Source organism: Alligator mississippiensis, chromosome 5 (genome assembly GCF_030867095.1).
Source record: "Alligator mississippiensis isolate rAllMis1 chromosome 5, rAllMis1, whole genome shotgun sequence".
In the NCBI taxonomy this organism is placed as follows: Eukaryota; Metazoa; Chordata; order Crocodylia; family Alligatoridae; genus Alligator; species Alligator mississippiensis.
Window position 1 is genome coordinate 47,706,153 of NC_081828.1, and position 27,426 is coordinate 47,733,578.

Here is a 27,426-nt window from a genome sequence, read left to right on the forward strand (position 1 = left end):
TCAGATAAATCCAGCAGCGCCACAAGAGCCGGAGAGCGGCAGCTGCGCGGGCGGGATGGCGGGGGATAGCGAGCAGCGGCTGCAGGAGCAGGGGCAGCCCGGCGGCGGGGAGCCCTTCCTCATCGGCGTCAGCGGCGGCACCGCCAGCGGCAAGGTGAGCGGGGCGGGCCGTGCCCGGCCACATGGCTGCGCCGGCCGAGCCCCGTCCCCGTCCCGCCAGGGGAGAGGGGGCGCGGACACGTGCGCGGGGCGGCGGGGGGTAAATGATGTCGTCGCCGCCGCCGCCGCCGCGGGGCTGCGGCTTGTCCGCGCGCTGCCCATGTGCGGCCCCGGCCCCACTTCCCGCCGCGTGCAGCTAGGAGACAAAAGGGCCGGGGCAGGTGGCCGCGCGGCGGGGCGGGCGCCGTTGCCCTCAGCATCCCGCACCCGGGAGCTCCCCAGCGCCCCGGATACAGCCAGCCCCTGTGCCCGGGCGGTCTGGCTGCGGCCCGGGCGTGCGCAGTGCGTGCTCGCGGCCATGTGGCCGGGCCGCGCTGGGCCCTTTGTGGCGCGGGCGGCGGGGAGCGCGCTGCCGCCCGCCTGCGGATCCCTCCCGTGGGGCCTCCCCCAGTGGGGCGCGGGGTGCCAGCCCCCCACCCCCGAGGCGGCTGCAGCCGGCCTTGTGGGCAGCCGCTCTCCGGGCTGCCCGGCCTGTGTGTGACTGATGCCGCGTCCGGGCCGCCGCCGCCTCGCGCACCGTGCTGAGGGGGCGGGTGGAGGTGCCGCGCCCTGCAGGACCCCTGGAGACGCCTGGCAGCTGCGGTCCCTTCCAGATGCACATCCCTGGCAGCTCGCTCTCCCCCGTGGTGTGACAGGCTTGGATTAACAGACGAAGGAGCCAAACCCAGAGCACGAGGAGGAGCGGGGGAGGCACACACGTGGTTCCTGGTCTCTAATTCAGCCCCCAGGAGCAGAGCCAGGTGCAGTTTCAGGCAGTGTTGGGGTCTGGGAGAGGGGTCTCCACTGAAGTGCTCTGGAGGGGTAGCAGCAGGTGATGAGCTCTGCAGTGAGTTGCTGACTCATGGTGGTGGCAGACTTTACTCCACCCTGGATATAAAGGAGGGTAGAAATGGCCCTTGACAATCTTGGAGGAGGGAAACTCTGGGAACAGCCAAGCCTTAGAGAGTCCTTAGGCTGAGGTTTATGGGGGTCTTGTTCAAATTACTAGGAGACTGCAGTGGTAAAGCCAAACCACATTCAGGGCTTGTGCCTTTCCCTTTGGGGTAGCCAGTGGTTTTTTACTTTGGGAGAGGAGACCCAGGCATGCTGTTTCTGGTTATCCATGAAAAAAGCCTATAACTCATCCATTTCTGGTCAGAGCAAGGCTGAGGGTGTTCCTACGAGCACATGCCATCCATTTATAGTGTGTTGGGGATACCAAGTGTGCTTGAGTAAGAGAGTACCCAATAACTTCCTCACTAAGAGTGGAAGAATGGGGCTTTACAGTCATTTTAAAGATGACTTAAATTTGCACTGCAGCCCTGTGTGTAGTATTTGTGGGGGTTGCTAGCTGTCCTGTTCACTTTTAGATGCCTCCTTTCTGCAAGGGAAAAATAGGAGGTAGAGAGAGCAGGTGGAAATCTGTATCTTGGAATCACTGTGGAACTGTTTCTGCAGCGTGCTTCCAGGGGACTCAAGTATCCTGGGCTTGTCTGAGCTTTCATGTGTGGATCTGTTTCCATATGGCTGTTTCAGTAAAATTGAGTCTGGCATTGCTAACTGTTGTCTTGGAGGGTCTGTTTGGGACCCACTAGGGGAAGGCAGTGATTATTACAGTCCACTATGCTGCAGCATCCTAACTTCCACCTGAAAATGCTTAGCAGCAGTGGGCTGCCTTGGGAAACATAGGGAACAACATTTTATGGATGGGGAGATGGACTAGCTGGCTTTCCTTGTTTTCCCTCTGCAGTCATTTGCTGTCAGCTAAAACACACTGTACAATGCTGTTCATTAAAGGAGCCGATTAGATTATTGCAAAATTTTGTAGGAAAGGACTATAGAAGATCCTGGCCAAATTAGCCTGTTCCACTAGAAGTGGCAGAAAGAAGCTCTTTGTGCTCAGTGCATCTAGTATCTAAAGCTGGTGTATAATTTGTTAGATTGCAGTGCAGTGGTCAGAACACAGTTAGTTGCAGAGTTGAGGCAGGGTTTGTAGTCAGAAACAGTAGCAGGGATTTTCCCCCTCTTGTTCCTGGCAGGATCCCTGTTCTTGGTGGTACTCTGCTATAAGGGTAGGCTGCTGTGCTATTGTCTGCATTGGAAAAGCAAAGAATGCAGAAGGTCATTAATGGTTTGCACCGCACTTAGCTTTCTGCGTGCACGGGGTGGGTGGAAAAGGAGAGATGGACCCCTGCAGTCAAAATAAACTCTCACTCCTGCCTGATGGCTAGAATTCTGGCTCTTGAGTGGCTTGGTGGCATATATGTGTACTGGCCCTGGTCTCTGGTTAGATAGAGAGAGAATTTAGAGGAGAAAACAAGATATTTTCCCCATTCCAAAGCTGCCAATCCACGTAACTTTCTGTAGTGCCAATTGTGATTTGTTGTTGCAACACACCCCGTTGGCCAGGCACCAGCGTGAAGATAACAGGGGATGTTTGCCTTTCAAAGGTCCCATAAAAAATAAGAAATCCTTCCCATTGCCTTTGTTGAGTCTGAGCTGTGGAGATGTACTTGTTGGTTCCCTTGTCCCTGTAGGCGAACCTGCTGAGGTAGACTGTGGACAAGGATCACTGTTTGCAGCTCATTACACCTGCAGGCCTGAGGGGGAGAAGTGCTTTGCTAACATCTTAGGCAGATTATAGCTTGGACTGATTCTGTGGAGAATGTGATCTTTGAGTAATTTACAAGCCTCCAGGACTGATTCTGAACTTGTTCATAGCCTAACTGGTAATTGGTGAGGAGGAGGGCCCAGGCAGATCCCCATAATTAGGGATTCAAGGGAGCAGTACTAATATGGTGAACGGTATTGTGGCGTACTAGTCCCTTCATTAAGTCGATCACTGTTCAGTAAAACCCCCTGTCAGTTGGAGCTCGCTGGGTACAGAGCCTCTCCCATTGTTTGTCTGAATCCAACCTATAGCCTAGTCTATGCTTCAGGGTTTTGCCAGCAGAACTCCATTCATTTGAGTACATTCCTGTTCAAAGCTCCCCTATAGTAGCAGAACCCGCTTTTTCTGCTGGCAGAGCTAAAGCACTTCTGCTGAGTGATGTGGGCTTCTGCCTGCAGCAGGCAGATCCCACTGCTACCAACTTCCAGGATACCTTCAGAAGAGGGCATATTCCATGCCTTGGCAACACAAGCTGCTAAATGGAGCCATGAGGCTAACCAAAATGCATGACTATCTTGTGGCTTCCCTGAAATGAGGACTCTGCCTTCCTTGCTGGCAGTTTCACTGGAGCTGATGAGGACTGAATGGCCTTTTCTTTCTTGCTCATACAGGGGATTTCCAGTACTGGTCCTACAACTTCTTGGCAGGCTTGCAAAAAAGCTCCTTCCCAAGCTAAAGATCTCTCTGCTGACTCCTGCTCTTTCCCCAAATCAAGGATACCTCTGCACCCCTTCCTCCCCCAGCCTACTAGGCATAGGGTGGCATGCGGATTTTAGGGAAGGTTAGTAAAGTAGTTGTTAAGGATAGACCTTCAGTTTGAGACCCACAAAATCTGATGAGTCATTTATCTTCATCTTGGCCTTCTACCTGCAACTTGCCCAACTGGATCTCGGCAGCCTTTTCTGAGCACTACTCGGAGGTGCCACTGCTTAGAAATACTGTTGCCAAGGATCAGCTATCCTAATAAACTGTGGTTCTAGGGGCATCTTGGTCTGTAGTTGCCCCAGGGTTGTGCATACCTTGTGCAATACCTTTATAGACAATAGTTTGTCACAGCTGCCTTATTCCCAAGGGGTAGGTTAGAATCTTCCCCATCTTATGGGTAAACTGAGGCACAAATTTAAACTATAGTGTTCAAATGTAGAAAGTGGGCTACTTTAAAACAAGAAATAATCACCTGCAGCTGCCAAGCACCTAACTTAGTGCTGTGGCCCATGTTTAGACTTTAATATGGATAGACTTTAACACCCATGGGCAGAGGTGGTGTTTTCAACCTCTGGCAAGTGGCTCAATAGGGCAGGGGTAGGCAACCTATGGCACCCGGGCTGGATCCAGTCTACTGACATTTTATTTGGCCCACAGCAGCAGGGGAATCGACAGCAACTGGGTCACAAACGTTGGCTTGCCTTGGGGCCAAGCTGCTTTAAAAGGTTACCTGTGACCTGATCTACAGACCTGAGCCTGTAGGCTCCAAAGGCCAGACAGTTGTAAACACTGAAGGGCTGTCATGTCAGCCCCTGTTACACAGCAATGTACTTTTATCCAGGATGATATTATGCTTCTGTATTCCTTAAACGTCAGCAAGGGGAGGGCTTTGTGGCTTCTGAATTCTGTGTGGAGTTTCCCTCATTAGGCTACAGTTTGCTGGCTGGGTGTTATGAGGAAAGCTTTCACTATGGGCTTTCGCTTACCAAGGATACCTCCTTATCAGTGCTAAGTCACAAAAAGGGACCACAGAGACTCCCCCTATGCTATCTCCAGGACTGCTTTCCTGACTGGTAGAGGCTGAGGAGTTAGTTCTAGGAGGTCTAAATTAGCAGATAAGTCCCAAATACCTATGTAAAGTGGGTATAAGCTGCAGGCAGTCGGGCAGGTACCAGTGATTCCCCCCCCCCCCCCCCCCCCCCCCCCCCCCCCCCCGAACAACTGATTCACCAAGTGTTTTGTGAGTGTCGATTTTGATCAAACTCTCACAGAGCACAGGAGGTATCTAATGGAACCTGGTCTGCATGGTTTCCTTTCAGCTCACCAAGCTTCCTAGCCCAGGTCCTCCATACCACCCCCCAGGTTTCTTGGCAGCCCACCAGACAAGCCCCAGTGTGTTCCAAAGCTCTTCAGAAGCTTGTCTGATGGCTGATGTGGTTCCAGTGTTCCCAGAACATGTAGCTCCCTGGGGGGCTAGGCAGCTGGCTACAGTGGGCTCCTGGGCTGGAGAGTGGTTGGCTGTTTGGGGAGCTGGGGCAAGACTCCCAAGAGTTTTGTTTTCTGGAGTGCAGAATCCTGCTTAGCTGTTATATAAAGCACAACTGCACAGTTCTAGCTGCTGACACTGAACTAGCCTAATCAGGGAAGAGTGGCTTCCTTGCATGCTTGAGGGACCCATTGCTCATGGGGAGGAAAGGGAGCTCTGAGACTGCATTGGAGAGGTTCTGAGTGGAGACATGGGCTTTTGCTGCTTGCTTTTCCAACAAGGTGAAGGAGCCGTAGGCCAGCTGTAATACCATCCTGTCTGTAGATCTTTTTCCAAGGAGCTCTGGGACGGGGAGGGAAGGGTTGACTTGTCGCTGTGACCACAGCAGCTATCTTCATGTTTGTTGGTAGGAGATGGAATTCATCTGAAGTCACTATTGCCTTTCTCCCATTAGGGTTTTATGTTGGATAGGGACCGGTAGCTTCAGAATACATCACGTGAAACCATATCTACAAAGCACCTTTGTTCAGTCTGACTGAAGCAGCAAGGACAGGGGCAGGTCCTGCTCTCTGCTGAGAGTTGAAGCAAGGATGCATTTCTCCCCTTTCCTTTCCCCAGCAAGGACCTAAATAAGGAGAGCCCCTAAGCAAACAAAAGTTGTCCATCCCTTCTTCCCCCCCCCCCTTCACTTCCCACCCCCCCAGAAAACATCCCTTGAAGAGGGGCTGGGATTGAATACTTGCCTACTATATAGGCAGTTTTAATTCTTCTGCTTTTAATTTTTATTAAAATATTGTTTCCAGGACCAAATCAGTTCTGAATTAAGTTCCAAATTTCAACTGAGCAGAGCTCAGTTGTTCACATCTGTGTGGCACTACCACCAGCAAGTAGCCTACCTTCCAGACTCATCAGTCTGGGGCTTCAGATACTTCCCAGATCCATGACAGGCATCCTGCATGCAAGCCCCAAACCTGGAGGTGTTGGAGTTGATACCCCCAGTCTTACTTACCCCTAGCCAAAGGATCAAATTAGGGGGAAAGCCCATAAATTGTGTAGCCAAGATCCTCATATTTGGAGGCATTTGTAGACTCTCACAGGGGTCAGCCTGCCTGTAGTGCAAGCAATGGAGGCCTTCACCCACTAACTATACTTGAGTCATTCAAGGCCAAGAAGATTGTATCTCCCCTGTAGTATTGCTCCATCAATTCTCCATGCAGCAGGGCCCTCCTTTATCTGCACCTGGATTGGGTAGGCATCTTAATAGCTTCCCCTTCATAATTCCCTCAACTGGGATTATCGGAGCCTGAGGAGATGTCTTTAACTCCTGCAGTCCCAAACATTATGCATCTTCTACCTCTGGCTCTGCAAGTTGCATACTATGACACAGCAGATGCATCCCTAGTGGTAATACTCATCCCTAATTAATAGGGTAAATGGCCTCCCGCTTCCCAAAGCTAGACAGAAACTTCACCCAAAGGCATCTTATTCTAGAGTTGACAATAGTTGCTGATCTTAGGGTGGCAGGGGGGAGAAAATTTACTGTTATACACTAGCCTGGATGAAAAGTGCCTTGGGTCTCTGCAATTTAAAGCAGCAAAGCAGTTGTGTATGTGGCACTTCATTTAAATAGAAAACTGACTGACAATAAATACCTGCCTTAAAATACAGCTTATAAGGAAGGCTGATTTAGTTAGAGGGAGAACTATGAAATCTGTTTCCAAGACTAATTCTACCAGTATGACTGGTAATATCTTCTGAATAATGCCTTGCCACCTATAGAGCTCACCAAATATCCTGAAAGTATGAGTTGACTATGATGAATTGATGGGGGGAGATGAAATTAATGGAATGAGAACTATTCCACCTGCCCTTGATTTCACATTCTTGATTAGTTACAACGTGATAGGTTTTCCTGAGTTGTCTCCAGTTTCTACTTTCTCTTTTCCCTTTCAGTTTTGCATTCCTTTCTTATTGCCATTTCTCTCCTGTGTTCCATCTGTGCATATTGGGTATCAAATGGTATGAATGATGTAGTGAGGACTGCTCAGAAGTAATATTTCTTCCCTGCTGGAAGCGAAGTGTTCCATTAAAGAACAGTGTGCACGTGTATTGGGGTAGGGCTTCCTCATTGACCAGCTCTAGCACTTAAGGATGCTGTTTTCCCAAAGTCTAGAGAATAAAATTTCCCAGGATCCAGTTAATTTTATGGTTAGTACAACAAAACCTGGTTGGTTTTCAGCCTGCTTCAGTGTGAAGAAGTACTGAGCAGCAGGAGAGATGCTGGCACTGCCTGCCTGTAGACTTAGGAAGAAACCACTGCATTGGTTTCACTCAGTTCATACTACAGAGGTTTGCTTTGTACCCGTGAAGGGCTACAGACTGGTATGCCTGTATATGCCACTTTAAATGAACACTGGACTGTGGAGGAGGGGAAGGCTCTTCTTACTTAGTCTCTTCAGTTCATCTTGTGGGTGGGTTTTTTCCGAGCCCTGCCTGAACCATTCCCCCTTTTTGCTGTTTCCTTTTTGAGATAAGATGACAAGAACTGAACCAGGCGTGGGTGTAACACTGACTTAAATTTATGCAGAGGAGTTACTGTGTTGAGGTATAGAATCCCCAGCTGAGACTAGGGACCCTCTTTCTACCCTGCCCCCACCTCCAAGAGACTGCAGTCTAAACGCACAGGAAAGGAAAGTGATGTACCCTTGTGTGTGATAAATCAGTGGCAGAGATAGGAATACAACCCAGGTCTCCTGAATCTCAGTCCAGGTCCTGACCTCTAGATCAGTGTTTCTCAACATGTGGGTTATGACCCAAAAGTGGGTCACAATAATATTTCAAAGGGGTGGGGGGGGAGTTGTGTGGCTAGGCTGGCGACGCTAGAGCTGGTGCCCATGCTCGTGGGGGCAGGTTGTCCTGGCGATGCTGCTGGGGATTGGCGGGGAGGGCTAGAGAGGCTGTGACCAGGCTGTCTGGTGGATTGCAGGAGCCCCAGCCCAGGGTGGGTGTGCCATAGGCCTCTCTTCCTCCCTCCAGCCCATGCCTGGCCAGACTTGCTCCACTACCACCTGCATGAGCCAGAGCGACTGCGCTCCAACCCGAGCAGGATGGGGGCAGCTGGTAGTCCCCTTCGGCGGGGCAGGGGGCTGTGGGTTGGGCACAGCAGGGCCAGGGAGGTGTGGGTCGGGATAAGCCATTGATCTTGGCAAATGGGTCCTGGTATGAAAAAGGTTGAGAACCATTGCTCTAAACCAGTGGTTCTCAACCTTTTTTTGTACCAGGACCCATTTGTAAACATCAGTGGCCAGTCCCCCAACCCAGTGCCCCTCACTCCTGACCTGCTGCCCCCAAACCCCAGCCCTCCAGAGTGTGAGGCATGGGGGGCCCCAAGCAGCCCCTCACAGACTGGAACTCTGCTAGCCTGCAAGGGAAAAGCCAGTTTCTCATGTTTTACTCCTTTAAAACAGAATTGATTTTTAAAGTTTGATTCATTTTAAAAGTTTGTTCGCTACCCTTTCATTATATTCTTGCGACCCATAGGTTGAGAAACGCTGCTCTGGACCACATTCCCTTCTTAATGGCAGTCCTGTATCTCAGGCTTTACTGATTCTACTTTGGACAGTTGCTTCACTTTGTCTGAAATGACACCTGTTTTCTTTCTGTAATGATTACAGTTAATCTAGAACCCAGCTGCATGTCTAAGTAGCCCATGTGGGTAGCTCTAATATGCATTATGGTGCATCTATTAACATTGACTTTCCTCCTCCATTGTGCTGCCCCTTCACCTGGTTTGGTTAAATCCTTTGAAGTTTGTCAGTTTCTTCTGCTTTTGACTGACCAATGTGATTGCTAATGACAGGCTTTTTCACTTGACTACAGTTGCTACCTGTTCCATATCGTTAATGGATTTTTCATGTCTCTTGTTCTTAAGTGTGTGTGTGGTACTGGGGATTTGCATCATCTGTTTTGGAGGAGACGCATTCCAAAGTTAGAGGAGTTTCTGTTCCCGTTATGGTGGGGAATTTGACCTGTGCATTTCTGGTCTGCCTTCCTTTCAAACCAGTAACTGAAGTTTTCCCACTAGGCCACCATCTGTTTGTGGTTGTCAGAAGCTGCTTTGCAGAGAAGGCATGACGGAGAGAGCCATTTCAGCTTTCTACCAGACACTTCCTGAGGGTTTTCCCTCCTTAACATACGGTGCTAGCCTGAAGAAAGAGAGGAAAGTTTGTTCCTCTCTGCACCAGATATTCAGACTGCAACTAGAGAAGTCCCTTAATGAACATCAGCCAGGCTGTTCCCTGCTTCCAGATACAGAGAAGTGGGGTAGTGATGTACAAGAGTGAACAAGTATAGGGGTGGTCAGTAAAATCTATGAGGCTATGTTGTATCTTCTTCCAGGAAGGTACAATACCTAGCTCTGTTGGATGAAATAGGTAGTATTGGGAAGGTTTAACACTTCCTGCTGTGTAAGCTCAACTGTAAAAAGAAATCTTACTCTGGTGTAAAAGTTAGTGACTAGTTTCATTTACTGTTCAAGTTGAGTGAAAGATCAAAGCATTTTCATTAGTGAGGTGAAAACTACCTTTACTCGGTTGCCAATTGTGGATGATTTTCAGTGAGCTACATGGAAAAAAAAGTCATGGGACTCTTTTCCCCAAAACTGCTGTCCCACTTGCACTGACTTCTAGAACGTAAACCCAAAGCTGTGTAAAGCTTGACTATGTTCCCTGCCCATCCTTCCCACTGGTACTCACTCAGAGGTCCAACTGTGCATGTAATGATAGCCTTCCAGTTCCACCCCACTTCATTCTGAGCTGTCCCAGTTCCACCCCTTACCACCACCTTCCCCTTCAAGTACCATTCTTTGCCTTGGCAACGTGATATGCTAGGGTCCATGAGACCCTTGTGTTTTAGGATTGGATGAAATCACTGTGCTGCTGAGGATTTGGGGAGACCATCCCCATGGGGAGCAGGGAGTCCTTATGACTATCTCCTTCCTTCCATCAGTCCTGACAACTCTTAAAATGTGTTAAACAACATTTAAACTGATTCCTCAAGCCACAGTGCAGCTTCTCCCATGGGTATTAACAGCCAGCTGTTCTGGCAGCTGATTTAGAAGCAGCCTGCTAGAAGGAAGATGGATCTGGCATGTGCTCTGATCACTTAGAGAGGAGAATCAAACTATAATAGAGTCTGAGTGAAATGGGTCCTTCCATTCCACCCCCAGCTTTCCTAATGAGAATGGAGGAGGGGGTCTTGGCTACCTCTTTCCCTAAGATTTACAGGTAAGACCTAACCCTGAGAGTTTGTTTGGGCCTGCTAAATTACCAGGTGGCTGTAGGAGCCAGCGGAGAGTCTTTTTGCCTTTTATTCTAGAAGTTCTCCATCTTCTTCTCTAGCAACATGTCCCACAGTTCCTCTGATCCTAGACCAGGGTCATGGTCTGGCTGATCATCAAAGACTCCAGCCTGATGATCATCCAGGCTGATCGTCGAAGACTTCACTCCCTGCCCATCCTCTCTTGTTCATTATTATCTCCTCCAAGACTAATGGGTTTGGTGTTTGCTGAATATGGCGTGTAAAGTAGAAATGAGGCAAATATTACTTTATCTAGCCACTGGGCTCATCTGGCTAAAGCATCCATGGTCTCTCACTTCATGGAGTTGAGATCAGTAGGGGCAGAGGGGGAACTTCACTTTAACTCTGCAGGGCACTTTTTTCCTGTTCGCAAAAGTATAAGATCAGCATTCCTTCTCGGTTGGTGTAAGAAGTCTCTGACTTCAGTGGAGTTTCACTGATTTGGGCTAGTTGAGTATCTAACTGTGCATGTGATGGAGGATAACTAACTCACAAATGAGCATGGGAAATCTTGTAGTCCTAACCAGACGGAGAGGCTGACTGATGCCCAGGTCTGTAGGAGCGTAGCCAAGCCCTGAGAGGCCTTTTCTCATGGCTGGAATGTTAATATTGATAGGCAGCTATCTATGTAGGAGAGAGTGAGAACAGGAAGAAAAGGTGGAGGAGTGCTGTGATATGTGGTGAGTGTTTATGAAACCAGTGGGACATGGCTTGATAAGCAAGAGTGCAACACAGAAATGTGCTGGGTAAGGGCACAAGGAGTGGATAAAAACAGAGTTGAAAGTAGACTTGGAAGCAGCTAAATCAGTAAGTGCTCTGTCTTGCATTTGGGGCACGCTCGGTTTCAGAGACTGTAGTTGGGGGAGGAGGGGCAATAGTCACGCTAAGTGAATAAGCAACTGTAAGACTTGCAGAAATCAAATAGCATGCTTTTGGGAGTTGGTTGATCATTTCAGGGGTCAAAAAGGGATCCCAACCCCCTCTACTGTGTCACAAGTTACAGGTGCTAGACGTGTATGAACCTACCACTGTCACCCACTGCTATTCATTAGCTTCTCTCATTCAGGGGGATTTGCCTGGAACTGAACTTCCATTAGACCCCAGACTCCAAGGTTTTACCAGATGCTGCCATTCTGGCTGAGCTCTGTGGAAACCCAGAAGTGAGGCCTCATTCAAAGAAAAGCTGTGCCTGTAAAATCTGAGCTGTGACCCATACCCTGGTGCTTAGATCAGGGGCTGGTGAGGAAGGATGCTCTTCTGTGGGCCTGTGAGCAGTTCAAGGCCTGGAAGTGGGAAAGCAGCTTGCCCCTGGGGAAGTTTTGAGTAGTTCAGCCTGAACTGTTCTGGTGCTGATGTTGCTGGAGAGCCCTCCCAGCACTGGCTCATAGTGCCCTGATCACAGAAGAGGGCTTGGATAGTGGAAAAGGCAGGGAGCTGTCAGATTTACTCCATAGACAGATTACCCTTTTGGCAAACTTCCTAGTTCTGCTGGAGGCTCCTATGCCTGTTGGCCTGAACTCTTTGGCTGTGCCTCCCATCAGCCCCTGGTAAACCCCCCTGGCTCCAGCTCCACCCCTAATCCAGCTGTGGGGCACTGACTGTGAACATCTGCCTTCCCCAGGAATGGGGAAGCAAGGAACCACAACATAGCCATGGGAGGCAGTTATGGGGCTGAAGGCGAAACCTCTCCTTTGCAGTTCAGAGACCTTTTGAGAGGTAGATACTGTTTCTGCTCCCAGTGGCATTTCTAGCACTTGCTCCATGACTGGATTGCTAAGTCTTGGCCGACAGAACCTGGGGCATTAAATTGGGCTGCCTGTTCAGGGAACAGACAAGGGTCCATCAGGTAACAAACCAAGGTAGGTGTCTGAGGCACCTGTGTGGGGAGGGGTAGAGTAATGGCCCTGACTACTGCCCTCTCTCTTATCTATTCAGCTCAGGGCTTCCAAGACCAGTGAAACTTGATGCACACTGACCTACTTCCTATAATGCATCACAATTCATGGTGGTCTGGGTTCTAGTGCCAGCAGCATTGCAGTGATGCAGCCAGGTGCTGCTATGTTCAGACGGAGGCCAGAATGTTCAGAGTATCCAAAGAAAGGAAAGAAGACTTGCTGCCCCTCCCCCTTCAACCCCCCAGAGTTGCTTTTCCCTTATAGTTCTGGATGGCTTCATGGCATGCATGAAAGGGCCCAGAACAGATTTCAACTGTATTACTTGTCCACAGCACAGCTTGCCTCCTTGTTGCCTAGCATGGTAGGCTGGGAGGTGGTAGCAGTCACAAAGATGTGGTTGGGGAGGGTTTCCCCAGCTGTGCACCTGTTCTTCCTGCTGTTGGGGCCTTCTCTAGACTATCTTCCTCTACCATCTGACCCACCTGAGCTCAGGCAGCTATTCTAAATGTCTTCCTACACCCTGAAACTGATCCCCAGCTTGTGCCCACATAGAATCATAGAAAATGGATAAGCTTGAGAGAGTCCAGAGGAGAGCCACCTGTATGATCAAAGGCCAAAAGAGTAAGCTTTACGAGGATAGGCTGATGGACATGGAACTCTTCAGCCTGGCAAAGAGAAGGCTCAGGGGGGACTTGGTGGCAGCCTAGAAGTATATAAGGGGGGTGCATCAGGATCTGGGAGAGTACTCATTCACCAGGGCACCCCAAGGGATAACTAGGTCTAATGGCCACAAACTTCTACAAGACTGATTCAGACTCAGTATAAGGAAAAACTTCTTGACAGTCCGAGTGTCCCAGGTCTGGAACAGACTTCCCCCAGAGGTGGTGCAAGCACCTACTCTGGACTCATTCAAAAAGTGTTTGGATGTTTATCTTCCTGGGATCATTTGATTCCTGCAGACTTCCTGCCTCTGGCTGTGGGGCTGGACTTGATGATCTCACAAGGTCCCTTCCAGCCCCTAACGTCTATGAAAATTAGGGTTGGAAGGGACCTCAAGAGGTTATCTAGTCCAGTGGTTCTCAACCTTTTTTGTACCAGGATCCATTTGTAAACATCGATAGCCAGTCCCGACCCAATGCCTCTCACTCCTGACCTGCTGTCTCCCACCCCCAGCCCCCTAGTGTGTGGGGCAGGAAAGGGGGGGGGGAGGGGGGCAAACACCTTGCAGCTGGAACTCTGCCAGCTTGCAAGAGAGAAACAATGGCTTTCCATGTTTCTCTCCTTTTAAAGGAGAATCTACTTTTTAAAGTTTGTTGATCCATTTTTAAAGTTAGTCTTGTGACCCTTTCATATATTCTTGCAACCCACTTTTGGGTCGCAACCCATGGGTTGAGAAATGCTGATCTAGTCTATCCCCCTGCTCAAAGCAGGCCCAGCTCCAACTAGATCACCCCAGCCAAGGTTTTATCTAGCCAGGTCTTAAAAACCTCCAAGAATGGAAATTTCACAACCTCTCTAGGTAACCAGGTCTGTGCTTTACTACTACCCTCCTTCTATGATAGTTCTTCCTAATATCTAACCTAAACTTCCCTTGCTGCAACTTGTTACATGGCTTTGTGCTTGGGCCAGTCAAAGGGGCTGGCTGCCTCTGCTAGACTAACTTTGCAGAATGTCATGCAGCATCAGCCAGAGCCACCTAGCCTTTGTTGGCAGAAACCAGGTTGCTCATTCAACAGCTCCTTAGTTTGTCTATGTCAACAGGCACCAGGATATGCCTTCCTAGCCCTGTGCTATGGCTGAGCTCTCTGAGAGGCTTAGTGCTGTCTGGCTAATGAAGACCCATTTATGGCAGATTCAGTTGCTTTCTAGCCTTTAATCAATTAGGATATCAAATTACCTCTTCCCCACAGACTTCCCCCTCCACCTTCTCCAAGGAGAGCCAGGTTGCTGCTTTTGCCAGCCCTTGCTGCAGTAGCATAAGCTAGTGGTGTTATCTCCATGAGTGAAGAGAGGATCTGGTTTGTGGGAAAGAAGTAGACATTAGAAGATAGTCTGAGTGTAACTGCAAAACTCTGCTGCTGCTTACAGGCTTCAAAGCTGCATCAAAAGGAGGCAGATCTAGAGCCTAGTTAGTTGCTTCCGCTAAAGGATAGCGGCAAAAGTGACTAAAAGTTGTGTTGTCTTTATGCTACTGCTTAGGTAGGGGGAGGACTGAGCATTAGCCAGGGGCAGCTGTTAGAGCTATTTGCTAGAGATGGAGGATGAGAGAGACCAGTGGAGTGGTGTAAACCCTCAGTAGTAAGGAAGTTCTGACCTGGCTGGAAGAACAGGCCTGGGGCACAGGGAAGGGAATGCTCTCCTGACTTCCTTCCTCTTGCCGCTTCTCTCTTAGTCATCAGTCTGCTCCAAGATTGTCCAGCTGCTGGGCCAGAATGAGGTGGACCATCGCCAGAAGCAAGTGGTGATATTGAGCCAAGACAGCTTCTATCGGGTCCTCACTTCAGAGCAGAAGGCTAAAGCACTCAAGGGCCAGTTCAACTTTGACCACCCAGGTGAATGGAGACTGACCCTAAGGAACTGCATTTGGGAGGCATTGCTGGGGCCAGTGGGTCTGGAATGATCACTCTGCTAAGCAGGACCACTCATCAAACTTCACCAGCAGAGAACCTGTTGGTAATGCCAGGGACTCATGACCTGGGCTGAATGATGCAGTCATGCGGGGCTCTGGCATGCAACCACAATGCCCAAGTATTTGGGGTTGGTCCCTGTGTTATCTTGTCCCAATTTTCTGGCTGCCTCTATCTCAGTATTTACATTTCAATAGAATACTTCATTTTGAAAGGTCCCAGATTGCCCTGCACACTGTGCAGACAGCTTCCCACAAAAGGAGCCATCTCTGGATCCAGGTGCTCGGCAGAGTGCACAGCTATAGAACAGAAAAGAAAAAAAAAGGTTCATTGAAGGAAACTGGTGCTAAGACCTCCTCTTTCTTTTAAAGACTTGGTATTAAAGACCCACCCCCTCCACTGCACCACTACATGTAAGTAGGTGAATGCACATGGAAAGGGCAGCTCAACCTGGTGCTTAATTCTTCTCTAGGAAGGTACCATATCATGCACTAGGAGTTGCAGCTTCTTTCTACAGACCAAACTGACTAAACACAAAGAGAGCCCATGCCCTGTCCCTACAGTAGGGACTCTTTGAACAGCTTAATGGGCTGGTGGGGAAATTCTAGAACTGCTTCACCCAAAAGAACAATCGCCTGAGGCAGCAGGCCGCCTTGCAAACAGAGCCCTTTCTGTGAGGCTGAGGGAGGGAGAACCAGGAATAAAAGGCAGCTCCAGTCTAGGGGCTTGGTGTTGGGAGGAGACTCAATTTTTAAAAAAAAGTCTTAGCTTTCAAAACAACTAGTACAAGGATCATATTGATCTTCTAGGGCCAGATCTGCAGCTGGTGTAAAACAACGTAGTCCCATTGACTCCAGCAGAGTTCTGTCTACACCAGCTAGACAGATCTGGTTTATACTTCCTTTGGGCAGTATGACTGCACAAAGGTGGGCTTTCTGACTTGACCTTCCAGGGGCTTTGTGTAAACAGAAGCACAGTGCTAATTGGGGATGTGGTTGGACAGACTGCTTCTAACATCTCCCCATTTTCTCTCTCTCTGTCTCTCTCTCTCTGTCTCTCTCTCTCCCTCCGACCCCCAGATGCCTTTGACAACGAGCTGATCATCAAAACACTCAAGGAGATCACACAGGGGAAGACTGTCCAGATTCCTGTCTATGACTTTGTCTCCCATTCCAGGTCAGGTGGCTGAACCTGCCTCACTATCAGCATGCTGTTCCTTGATCTGGAGCATGGGATACAGCCATGCCAATCCTGATCTGTGTTTGTCACTCTCATCCTCCACAATATCCCAAACTTGGCTCTCTTCAGAAGAGGCTGTATTTCTACAAAAGGCAGTTTTATTTTACCAGCTCTGGCATAGACTTTTTTACCCAAATGCTTCTGCAACCATATATTCCATACGAAAACAGCAAGGTTTTAGAAAATCTTGCTCAGTTGGCAAAGTCAGACACTCCAAAACTAAGAAGTTCCACCATATATGTTGCCCATTCATCTTCGTGTGTGTGTGTGTGTGTGTGTGTGGTGGTGGTGAGACAGATGATCCCTAGCCAGTTTCTTACAGGACCTCAGTTTCTTACAGTCCTGTGAGAGAGTTCCAGTGATCATGTCATAAATGGGTTGCACTGTGAATGGGGCTGGTCCAAGAAGGACCCTTGTCTTCTCCAGAGCAGGGCACACTTTGTAAAATGCTGAATGGGTGGATCCTAGGTCATGCACTTCATAGGCCTCCTGGATTAGCTTTATGGCAGTTGAAAGCAACAACTGCCTGGGTGTGTGTGGTGATAGCAGGTAGGGGAAGCTCTACCTGCGTTCACCATGTTCTAGGAAAGAGTATGTTCTCTTAGAATTCCTTGAGAAAAGCCTTGCCATACTGGGATAAAGCATGTGTAGTCAAGATGGGGGTAGGGAGGTTGTTTCTCCCAGGGTTTCTACTGGTGGGGAACAGAGCCTAGAAGTCTTTGCATTCTGTATCCTCCATCAGCACAGCTCTTCCTGTCCACATGTTATTCTGACTGGGGGCTCTCCTGTACAACAGGAAGGAGGAGACAGTGACCGTGTACCCGGCTGACGTGGTTCTCTTTGAGGGCATCCTGGCCTTCTACTGCCAAGAGGTCCGGGATCTCTTCCGGATGAAGCTGTTTGTGGACACGGATGCAGACACCCGTCTCTCCCGCAGAGGTGAGGCCCATGGGAGCCTACATCACCTTGCTGGTGGGGGAAGTGCTGCTTAATTTAGTGTGCAACTGATCTGGAAACTCATCCTTGGGAGATGTGAAAAGCAAACAGGTTCCGAACAAGAACGGGACTTCCTGGGGTCAACAAAAAGGTATCTGGACTGACCCCTCATTAGAAACAGCCAGGGTGTGCAACCTTTATGATTCGGGGCATCAAACTGATCAGCTAGCACAACTAGGAAAGTCCCCACTCTCTCCTCAGTAGTACTGGACTGTGCAGGACTTGCACTGCCTCAAGTATCCTGTCACAGGATGCCAGACTAGCTGTGCTGTTCTGCTGTGGCAGCTCCTCGTTACAAAAGGAGCTGCCTCTTCACAGAGGGGAATTCCCTCTTTTCCAAGGCCTAATTATACTGAGAGCTAGGGGTGTGCGAAATGGGCCGTATTTGATTCGGATTAGGATTTGGCTCAAACTGGGGACAGTGATTCGGATCGCTGTCCCCAATTTGATTTGGCCAAATCCGAATTTGAAGATTCAGTGCTGATTCAGAGAATCGGCGATTCGGCCATAAACACAGCTGTAAATGTTTTTTCTATATACCTCAAGGTACCAGGTGCAGCTCATGAACGCTGTGATACTGGAGCAGATGGAGCATCCCACAGGAGCACGAGAGGGCCCCCTGTGTGCTTGGCAGTGAATCTGGAAGTGGACCAGAAGCACTTCTGGGTCTGCCAGGGAGCCTGCTTGGGTGCACCCCTGCCCCACCCCATGCCCCCCTGGCTCAGTGATCTGCCATGGGAGGACCCCAGGTGCCGCTGCTGCCGCACACCCCCCCACTTGGTCCTTAGGCTAGGTGGCCAGGCAAGCCATCATCAATAATTTAGGCTGACTCTCAGGCTGGCTTGTTTGCCAGGGTAGAGAGATGCAGGGCAAACGACTCTAATTTCTCTAAAGATACAATTCATCCTCTTGTCTTGTATTGGGCCTTTAGATGCTTGTCTTGGTTTCAGCTTTCTACCTGGTTAACACTTTGGCCAGCCTGGAAACAAACTCTATCTAGACTGTTTCATTGCCCCAGAATATGGTTCCTCTTCTCCTGGCAGCATAGCCCTGTGATGGGAGGTACAGGATGGCAGAGCGCCCTGGCTTAGCATTAATTACAGAATGCAAGTTGCATTTCAATGTCAGCAACAGGAAGTAACTATAAACTGCTGCAGCCATTACTTCACTGTCTATACTAGTGTTGCAGCCAAGACCTGAGCTGATGTCATCCACTGCAACCAACTCTAGTAAAAATGCCTAAGTTAACCACTGTAGGCACTGTATTGGACCCTTTGTGGAAACACCTCTTCACCTTGTATGGGAAGGACCTTGAGCATTCCAGGATCGCTGAGACATCATAAGATCCAGTTTGCTAGTAACTGCAGTCTAAATTCTTAGGCTGCTTTGGAAAAAAAGTCTTAGAGATGACTTCTGGGGAAAAGCATCTAAATCAGCTAGATATCAAAAATCTCAGCTAAGGTGCCTGGATATAGAGAGGACAGGTGATAAGATCCCAGATTAGACCTCCCTTAATGACGTTTAGGAGTGGCACACCCTGTGTGAGTTGGCATTTTAAGTATTCGTATCCCAGAGAGCTGTGAGACGGAGCATTCTGCGTCTGACACGCAATTCTTACTGCTACTGAAAAACCTGCAGGAGCGCTGCTGTCGTCAAGCAAACGTTACCATCTTTTCAGCTATTGTAATGTCATCATTGCTGATGAAAGCAGCTTTCAACATACCCCTCTGTCTTCTCTGCCCAGCCTGCTACTTCTGCATGACTCATTGATCGAGGTCACAGTACAGTCACTGCCTGGGGAAGAATTAGCAGGTCACAAACACTGTATGAATATTCTCTGGAAGAACAAATCTCCCTTATCCATTGTTCATGATATTAGGAATTCAGGATTTTCTGTCCATCCAGCTGAGTAGCCCAATTTGGCAGAGGCCCCTACTGGAAGTTCCAAGAAAAGGTGAAAGTTACAGGCACTTAGCCAACAACGGAGAGCTTTGTAGAGTTTTTAACTATTTGCCTGTCTGCTCTGTGAAATGTCTTGTACTCTGAAGCATGCAAGTCCGTTACTTACCATTACTGCGTAACAGTGAGATCAACAGCGGTGGAAGGGAGTGGATGACTTTAAGAATCAGCAACAGTTTCTTTCTGATGTAACAACTAAAGATAACATTCTCTCATCCCAGTGAGGAAACTGAATGAGCTGATTTGGAACAGGACTTGTCATTTGCCTATCTGAAAGGGGGTTTTGCAGACTGAGCACTTAAAGCAAGGTACACATGTCTTATCACTGCCCACTGGAGCTCTCTCCACTCAGACTTGGCTTTTTCATAGATCAGATGCATCAAACGTAGCCCACAGGCCAGATGTAGCTCACATTGGTGGGTCATATGGCCCACAAAGCTTTTTGCCATGGATGCCAGGAGGCAAGTAGTTAATGCTGCTGCCACTCCACCCACTTGCCTTTCCTGGAGCTGCAGCATGGCCAGCACCCTGGGGGGCAACTGCAGCCCCAGAATTTGGTGGTTTAGGTCGCCACTGGTGACTAAAATTAGCAGTGTTCATCCCCTGGTTGTTGGCCACCTTGATGCTGTAATTCTGTAACCCCTGCTTTGGGAGTTGAACAGTGATGGCATTAACTCCCTAGCTGCTGACGCTGGCACACTAGCACTTACAGCCATGGGCAGAAGCCTGGCAGTCCCAGTTTGGCCTGCAAAGAGCCCTGCAATCCCAGTCAGGCCCGTGGGGCCAAATGAATGTTTTACATCCTTACCATAGATAAGATCAGTCACTCAATTCTTCTTTCCCCCATTCCTGACCAGCTTTTACCTTCTAAAGAACTGATTTCTTCCCCCACCAACCCTGAGTGGGCATTGTGGAAACTGACAGTCAGCCCTTGCAGAGCTTTTTGTATGTCCACTATCTAGGCCTGCCCCTGTCACTAAAGGGGAAGGAGAAGCGTGGCTGTGTAGAACCAAACGATAAGGTCATAAGGTACCACTAGATCAATGAACCGCATTGACCGCATGAACTGCATCCAATGAAAGGTGGGTGGTACTGGTGGGGTCAGGCTGGAATGCTGGATTGCACCATGCACTTGAGGCCCAAGAACAGCTGTCTGTGACTTCTATAAGCAGAACAGAATTGTGGCCTTGGAAGGGAATTGGATGCTACAGCTTCCAGAATGCAGCACCAACAGCTGTAGTGATCACTAGGTTTGAGATTTAGCTTGTTGTTATTTAGGCCCACAAGTTTTCCTTTTCTTTGGGTAAAAGAGGGTCTGCTGCCAGATTGCTGGCCAGCCCCTTTAGGAAATTCCCTTTGCTGTGGGACTGATTACTTCCCACTGGAGTCAATTGGGAGGCTTTCTGTCTATTTCCAGGGGCCTGCTCCAGCTCTTGGATCTGATCTTTGCCAGGGCTCCTTTCTTTTACACACCTACCAGTTACTGCAGCATACCTGTTTTTCTGCCTGTGAATTGTACTTCAGTATAATATAGGCCACTATAAATATCAGCGTAGTAATAGTTAACGCCCCATTCCTGTGTAGGGTGGGTGAACTCCATGAAAGCAGGATCAGAATCTTCTTACCTGTTCTTGGAGCAGTACATCTCCGCACAACAGTGGGACTGAAACCATGGTGGCCCAAGGGCATTGTACTTCTTGCCACCCTAGCCTACATGCTGGTGCCCTTGTTTGGTGCTGCAGGATTGCCAGTGTCCTGCTCTCCAGCCACTCCAGTACCAGCTGCTAGAGAGGAAAGGCACAAGCCTCCCATAGTCTTTATATTGGGTTTGGGATGGTGATTGTCCCCCTGAAAAATTTTCCTTCTGTCCTTTTATAGGCCAAGCTTGCTTATGCCATGAAACATGAAGATTTGTATCCTTGGGGAATTTGCTTGTCCTGGGCTCTAGCAGTGGTTCCTAAATTGTACTGTGTTTGAAAGGAGCCAGGGAATCCTGCTATATAGACTATAAATTCAGTATGTGCTTTCTCCCCATTGGGTGGCTGGCAAGTGTCATATGAAACCAGGGAGCCAAACTTTCCCTCTTTTCTTGCCCACTTGTTTGCTGCTAGAAAACCCCTGCTGGGGCTTTACCCCTTTTTCTAGGCATGGGGGAGAGGTGGCAAGAGCAGCCTGGGATGGGGCTGGGACATTCCATGGCCAGGCAGGGAGCTGCAACTGAGTTTGCCAGCTTCTCCTCCCTGTAATCCTGTGGATTGTGCTGCAAAAGGGCGTGCTTTGGAGCTGATAGCCAAGGGCAAACAGGAAAAGCAAGAGATCATTGGAGCTGCTGGGTCAGCTCCAGTGGAGCAGTCGGAGACCAGTTCTGTTCTGGCTCTGTCTCCTGCTAGCACAGAAGGCTCTGGATGTTTGCTGGGCCACTAGCCAGCCTCATGGGGAGCCCACAGTGACCTGGCTCTGTTTGACTCCTGGCATTTGGAGAAAGTTGCTAAATCACTGGCAATGCAAGCTCTGCTTCCTGCAACCCCAGGGCAGAAATTCCTTCAGGCCTGCTGGGAAGGGCAGAGTGTTGTCTGCACTGTGCCTCGGGGGCTGCACCAAGGCCAGCTCCCAAATAATGGCTTTGCACATCTACGTGCTGGAGTCTAACTGCTGCTTGGGAGGAAGGGACAGGCTGCCCTGGGGAGATAGGTTCCCCTGGCAGGGACTAGTGCAAACTTTATCCGCACCAGGAGGAGAAAGTTGGGGGTGAGAGGGAGGCTGTGCTGAAACCCAACAGGAAACAGTGAGGAATGAGCAAATGGTTCCTGAATGAAACTCTTGACCAGCCACATCCCAAAAGAGGGGTAGGTTCAGAATATAGTGACAAAATCCATCCCACTAGGGAGGGGGTAGTGTAGCTTACAACCCTTCAGTGTGAAGACCTGTGTTAGAATGCATGCAGATCACTTCTGGATTAAGATGTATCTGCTTTATACAACCTACCTTGGTCAGACTCTTGCCTGCTTTGCAAAAGGTAGTGTTTAAGTGCCAGCCCCTGCTTTCTGGAGTCTCTGCCCAGGGCCAGGGTTGAGAGGCACCAACAGAGTTGCCTGTGAGGATCCTCAGAATAGAGTAGTGCAGGGGTGTCTGCAGCTTGTCCCAGAGATGCACTGAAACTGCAAGCTGCGGGGAGCAGAACTGAAGTAGCATGGGTGTATGGCATGGATATAGCTGAAATATGCTGGCTGATGCTACATGGACGGGGGGGGGGGGGTGTAACCAGGCCCAACCCACTGCACCCAGACTGCCTGCAATACCAGGCAGCCCTTGGCTTTCGGGCAGTCTCAAAAACAACCCATTAAACAGCAACTTACTGGGCTGGGGTGTGGCCTTAAGAGGCCACTGCCAGGGGAAATGAATGCAGCCAGCACCCAGTTCAGTGGCCTGTGTGGGCCTCTGGGGAAAGTGGTGGAGGGGGCAGGGATATGTTGATCTATGTAATCTGGCTCCTGACTGCATGATTTTGTTTTTGCTTTTTCTTCTCTAGTGCTACGGGACATCAGTGAGCGAGGCAGAGACCTTGAGCAGATCTTGTCTCAGTACATTACCTTCGTCAAACCAGCCTTTGAGGAATTCTGCTTGCCAGTGAGTAAGAGAAATAATAACCCCATTAGCATGCTGAGAACTCATCCTTCACCACTCTTTGTTGGAGGAGCTGTATTCCCACTGAAGCCCAACACACCCTGATGTGCCAGGCTTGACTCCAGGCATCGACTCATTTGGCTTCACGGTGGGCCAGAGCCAGCTGGAGCAGGCAGTGTATCAGTTGCAGTGATCAGTGCTTTATGATTGGGATTTCCAGTCCCAGCTACATGCTGTAACAGTAAGGGAGCTCCCTGCCAGCAAGTATGTGCTGTCCTAATGGCATACAGCCTGTCCTGGATTTTCAGGCATGCTGGGCTGGGACATATGGGATGCTATTCCCACCTCCACCTATAATCAATGCCTGCTCATATCATCTGCTTGGGCAGCCCCAAGGCCAGGGCTGAAGGAGAGGCTGTGGATTCTTTGTCATGTGCAGCAAAACTGGACCTGCATTTCCCCTTCCTTGCTGGCAAGGCACCAGGCTTCTGAGCAGAAGGAAAGCTTGGTTGCCAGCTCTGAATTCCTGTAATTGGAAGTGGAGTGATTTTAGGCACCAGTAATGGAGATGGTGCTAATCCTTTCTGTAGCCACAAAACTAGCAAATCAGTGGGCCTAGGGGAACACTCAACTCGAGGAGCCCACCTTGCCTTTCAGTCTCCTGATTATTTCTGCCTCATCACCTAAGCTATTATTATGTACTGGGAGCATGATAGTAGCATGCCAGTCATTGAGCCCACTGCTAGCCTTTTCATTTAAAGCATGAAATATTTTCAGTAGGTGAAAGGGTCATCTTTATTGTCACTGCTCCCAGGAGCTTTCCAGGCCTGTTTCTGGGTAGGCCTAGCAGTGCCAATGATGCTGTCAAACACTTGGCCAACTGCTCAGGTTTGATTGTTGCTGCTACGGGGTCAGTGTCTGGGCCAGGGTCTGGACATGAAGTTGCCATTGGCCTGCCAAAGAAGGAAGCTGAAACCAGGCGAAGACTGGGGCCCTACACGGTTTTCCTTCGGACTGCTTCAGGCAGTGCAGATGCACTGAAACCGCACCTCAGCTTCAGTTCTTTTGCAGCCCGAGGCAGGCCATTGAGGAGTATTCAGTGAAGGGTTCCTTAAAGCACCAGCTCCTGGAGTCATGTGATCAAATGAATTTTTAATTTTGTTGTTTATTAATGGCTTTTTGTAGCTCTTGCTAGTATGGCCAGAGTCTCTGCCTTCTAATGCAGAGCTTTAGGCTATCAAAGACTCCAAAATGTGGTATTTGAAGAGAACCCTGGGTATCTTTGCCTACTGGAGTTCAGAATGCTGGACAGGGCAGTGCTAGAGTCCTGGAGCCTCCTGGGCAAGGAGCAGGAGTTATGACAATGCCTCAGAGCTGGGGGTCTTCCAGCCTCTGCTTCTTCCTGTAACATGGTCTTCTCCTTTGCAGACCAAGAAGTATGCTGATGTGATCATTCCCAGGGGAGCAGATAATGAAGGTGAGTGCTTACTGATGGGATTCCTCTGGACCATTCCTAGATGTGTCCTGTCACTAGGAAAGTTGCTGATTTAAGGTGTGGGCTGGACTATATGGCCACTAACTCAAGCTAGCAGGGGGCCCATCTCATTAGTGCTGCAAAATGAAGTGCTTCTACATTGAAATTTACAAGGAAAAACATACTCTTTGGTGGGCAATAGGTCCTCAACTGCTGTGAATCAGCATGACCCTGCTGGCTTGAATGATTCATGCTTTCTGGGGAAGAGGATGGGGTGCATTCATATGGGAAGCACTCGCTTCACTCCCTCCCACCAGGCTAACAGCTGACATCTCCCTCTGCTTCTTCCTCACAGTGGCCATCAACCTGATTGTACAGCACATCCAGGACATTCTAAATGGAGGACTCAGCAAACGTCAAACCAACGGCTACCTGAATGGCTACACCCCTCCACGTCAGAGGCAGCCTTCGGAGTCAAGTAGCCGGCCTCACTGACACCCACCCCCCCACCCCCACCCCCCGCCAGCTGCCTGGGGGCCAGGCTGGGGTAGACAGCAATTGGGCAGTATTCTGCTTTTCTACATACTGTGTCTATTCATTCCCCCTTACAATGTATTTAAGAAACCAGACGGAGACAAATGCCTTGAATTTTGTATGTTTGGAAAAGCCGCGAGAGGAGCATCAGGACACCCAGGAGCCTGCACCCAGTGGGACTCCTGCTGGCTTTGCTCAATAACCACTCCAGTGCGGACCAGCTATAAATACCTATACATATAGAATTGCTCTATTTTTGTGTAAATGTATAATAATGTAAAACTACTTGCCATAAGGGATTTGCCAAACTTAGTATTGCTGAGGGTGGTGGGGATGGGTAATGGGGAGATGCTGGGGTGGTGATCTGCAGCTTACTATGTGCAGATATGGAGGGAAGCACCAAAAGTTTCAAATCTAGCAACCAAGGGGTTTAGGAGTCTAGGAGTAGCCACTCTACTGTTTGGGGGTGGGAGTAAGATCTGTCCTGGAGTATGCTGCTGTGCTTTTGATGTTGGTCTGTATGTGGTTTGCAGACAGCCCCAAAATGCTCTTCCTGACCAGGAGAAGGGCTGAGTTGTGACTGGCAGAAAGAATTGGGGACAGGGCCAAAGGGTGGGGGGACCCTTGCCTGAAATATGCGGGGCTTCCCCTCCCTGTGACTCTTCCTTACAAGTGGTCCACAGCCTCAGGATACCCGACTTTATCTCTCCATGATGTTGCTACCCAGCCTCAGACACCCCCATGACAGCAGTTCTGGGGGTGACATGACTTGTCCCAGTAAGAATTGACCCTACCTCATCTACACCTGGGAGCACTGCTGTAGTAGTGAAAGTATCAGCAAGCTCTGAAGTATCTGTGCCATCTGAACAGAAGGGGCAAGAGAGCCCCACTGTAAGGAAGTAGCAGGTTTTGCTATACTGTATAGAAGGGGCTTACTTTTGGCATACAATGGCTGAGGTGAAGTCTGCTTATAACACAGCTGAGGAAGGATCCCAGCCTGCCTGGGAGGAGAGAACAGTTGGATTAGAAGCTGCAGAGCAGCCCCTCCCAGTAAGTTCTGTACAAGTAACACTATGCCTGAGCCCTGCCAGTCCATGGTGCTATGTGCCAAAGTTCAGCTGGGTTCATGGAGCCCAGCTCGTTCCTGGGTCTGGAGTGATTAGCTGTGCCAGTGTTTTTTTGGTGAGACTCAGGAGCAAGCCTCTAAGATGGGAATGTTGATGTAATTCCAACCCTTGAAATCCTGTACAGCTTCTACCTAAGGCTGCTAGGGCAAACCATTGAGTATCTTGGCTGAGATTCTTGCCAGGTGGTCAGACTTCCTCCAAGCTCTCCCCTACTGCCTGCCTCCTTCGGTAGCCAATACCTGTTCTCCCTGCTGAGAGTGGGCAAAACTTGGTGGTAGAATTGGCATCAGCCTTGCTGTTCACTCCCAGCAGTTTTGGCTGTGTTTGCTTTTCACCACTACCAGAGAGTAAAGGGACAAGAAAAGGCCCAGTTTAAGCCTAAGGGAGTCGCTGAGCTGGGAACATTAATAGATAGTTTCAGAACTGGTTTGGTTGAGGTGTGAATTGAAGTGACTTGTCTGCTTTCCCTTTTCTCAGCCCCATGAAAAGACTGAACTTGTACATACCTGTCGCTCATAACCTGCCAGTGTCCCCACAACACTGGATCTCGAAACCAGTGTGATTACAGCTTCCTCCCCAGGGCTTGCTGAAAGTAACTGTTAGCTCCATCCACAGTAGAGCAGGATCAGGGTTGGAGTGCCCTGGTATGCCAGAGGATTTAGCATAGGACTAATATGACAGTGCTGCTGTCCTGTGCTAAGTTAGCTGTGAAGCCTTGGTGTACAGGAGGGGTGAGTACCCCAACACTGGGGCCTTTGAGGACCTCTGAGGCCAAAGACAGGAGTGGTGGTTAGAGGCTTTGAGCTTTGCTCTCTTTATGAGGTGCCTGGCATGGGACATGGTGGTTTCCATGGGAGCTGTCTCTGCTTGGAGCTGTGCTTGGCATCCTGTGCTTCAAATCTAATGCTTGTGGTTGGTCTTCAAGAGCTACCTGTTGGTTAGGAGTTCTAGGATCCTTTAAGGCTCCTACCCATCAGCTCTGGCACTTAAGAGTTAAAGCAGCGAGGACTAACCCCATTGGCCAAGGTCAAGGACTTGCTTTTACTTAAGAAGGCAGTGAAGATAACAGGTGCCCAAGTCAACACTGCCAAGGGCAAACATTCTCTTGCTTTCCTGTGCTTGGGGCATAGTAACACCTTTTTCCCTTGGCAAATGGTTTGGGAGTATATGAGTTTGGCCACTACAGGGAGGTAGGTAGTGATCACTGGGTCATTCCAGTTCAGGCAGATACTTGCCCTTGGGTAAGAGCAGGATGCAGCCCTGCAAAGATGTGAGATGGCTTCCAGAGGCACTCTGTCTGGTGGGGGTGATTTAAGGTTAAGTACTGTTTTCCCCTCCCCTGTAAATAAAGATGGAACAAATGGATTCTGGTGCTTTGTCTCCTCTGTTTGGTGATGGTGCATGCTGGCTGGATTACAGTCTACTTACAAGTCTAGAATAAGGAAGGCAGTTTCAGCTTTGCAGGGGACAGGTTTTTGTCTCAGCATTGCTGGAGCAAAGCCCCCCATGCGCACGTGCTGTTTTGGCCAAATC

At 49.5% G+C, this 27,426-nt stretch overlaps 1 protein-coding gene across 1 annotated transcript; it reads left to right on the forward strand.

Moving 5' to 3' along the window:
- Positions 1-27,258, forward strand: UCK2 (uridine-cytidine kinase 2). The gene is made up of 7 exons (XM_059728319.1): positions 1-154; positions 14,706-14,865; positions 16,020-16,116; positions 16,976-17,118; positions 22,664-22,761; positions 24,187-24,235; positions 24,588-27,258. The coding sequence occupies exons 1-7, from the start codon at positions 56-58 to the stop codon at positions 24,725-24,727; spliced, it is 786 nt and encodes a 261-aa protein (XP_059584302.1). The 5' UTR covers positions 1-55; the 3' UTR covers positions 24,728-27,258.
- The last annotated feature ends 168 nt before the right edge of the window (positions 27,259-27,426 follow it).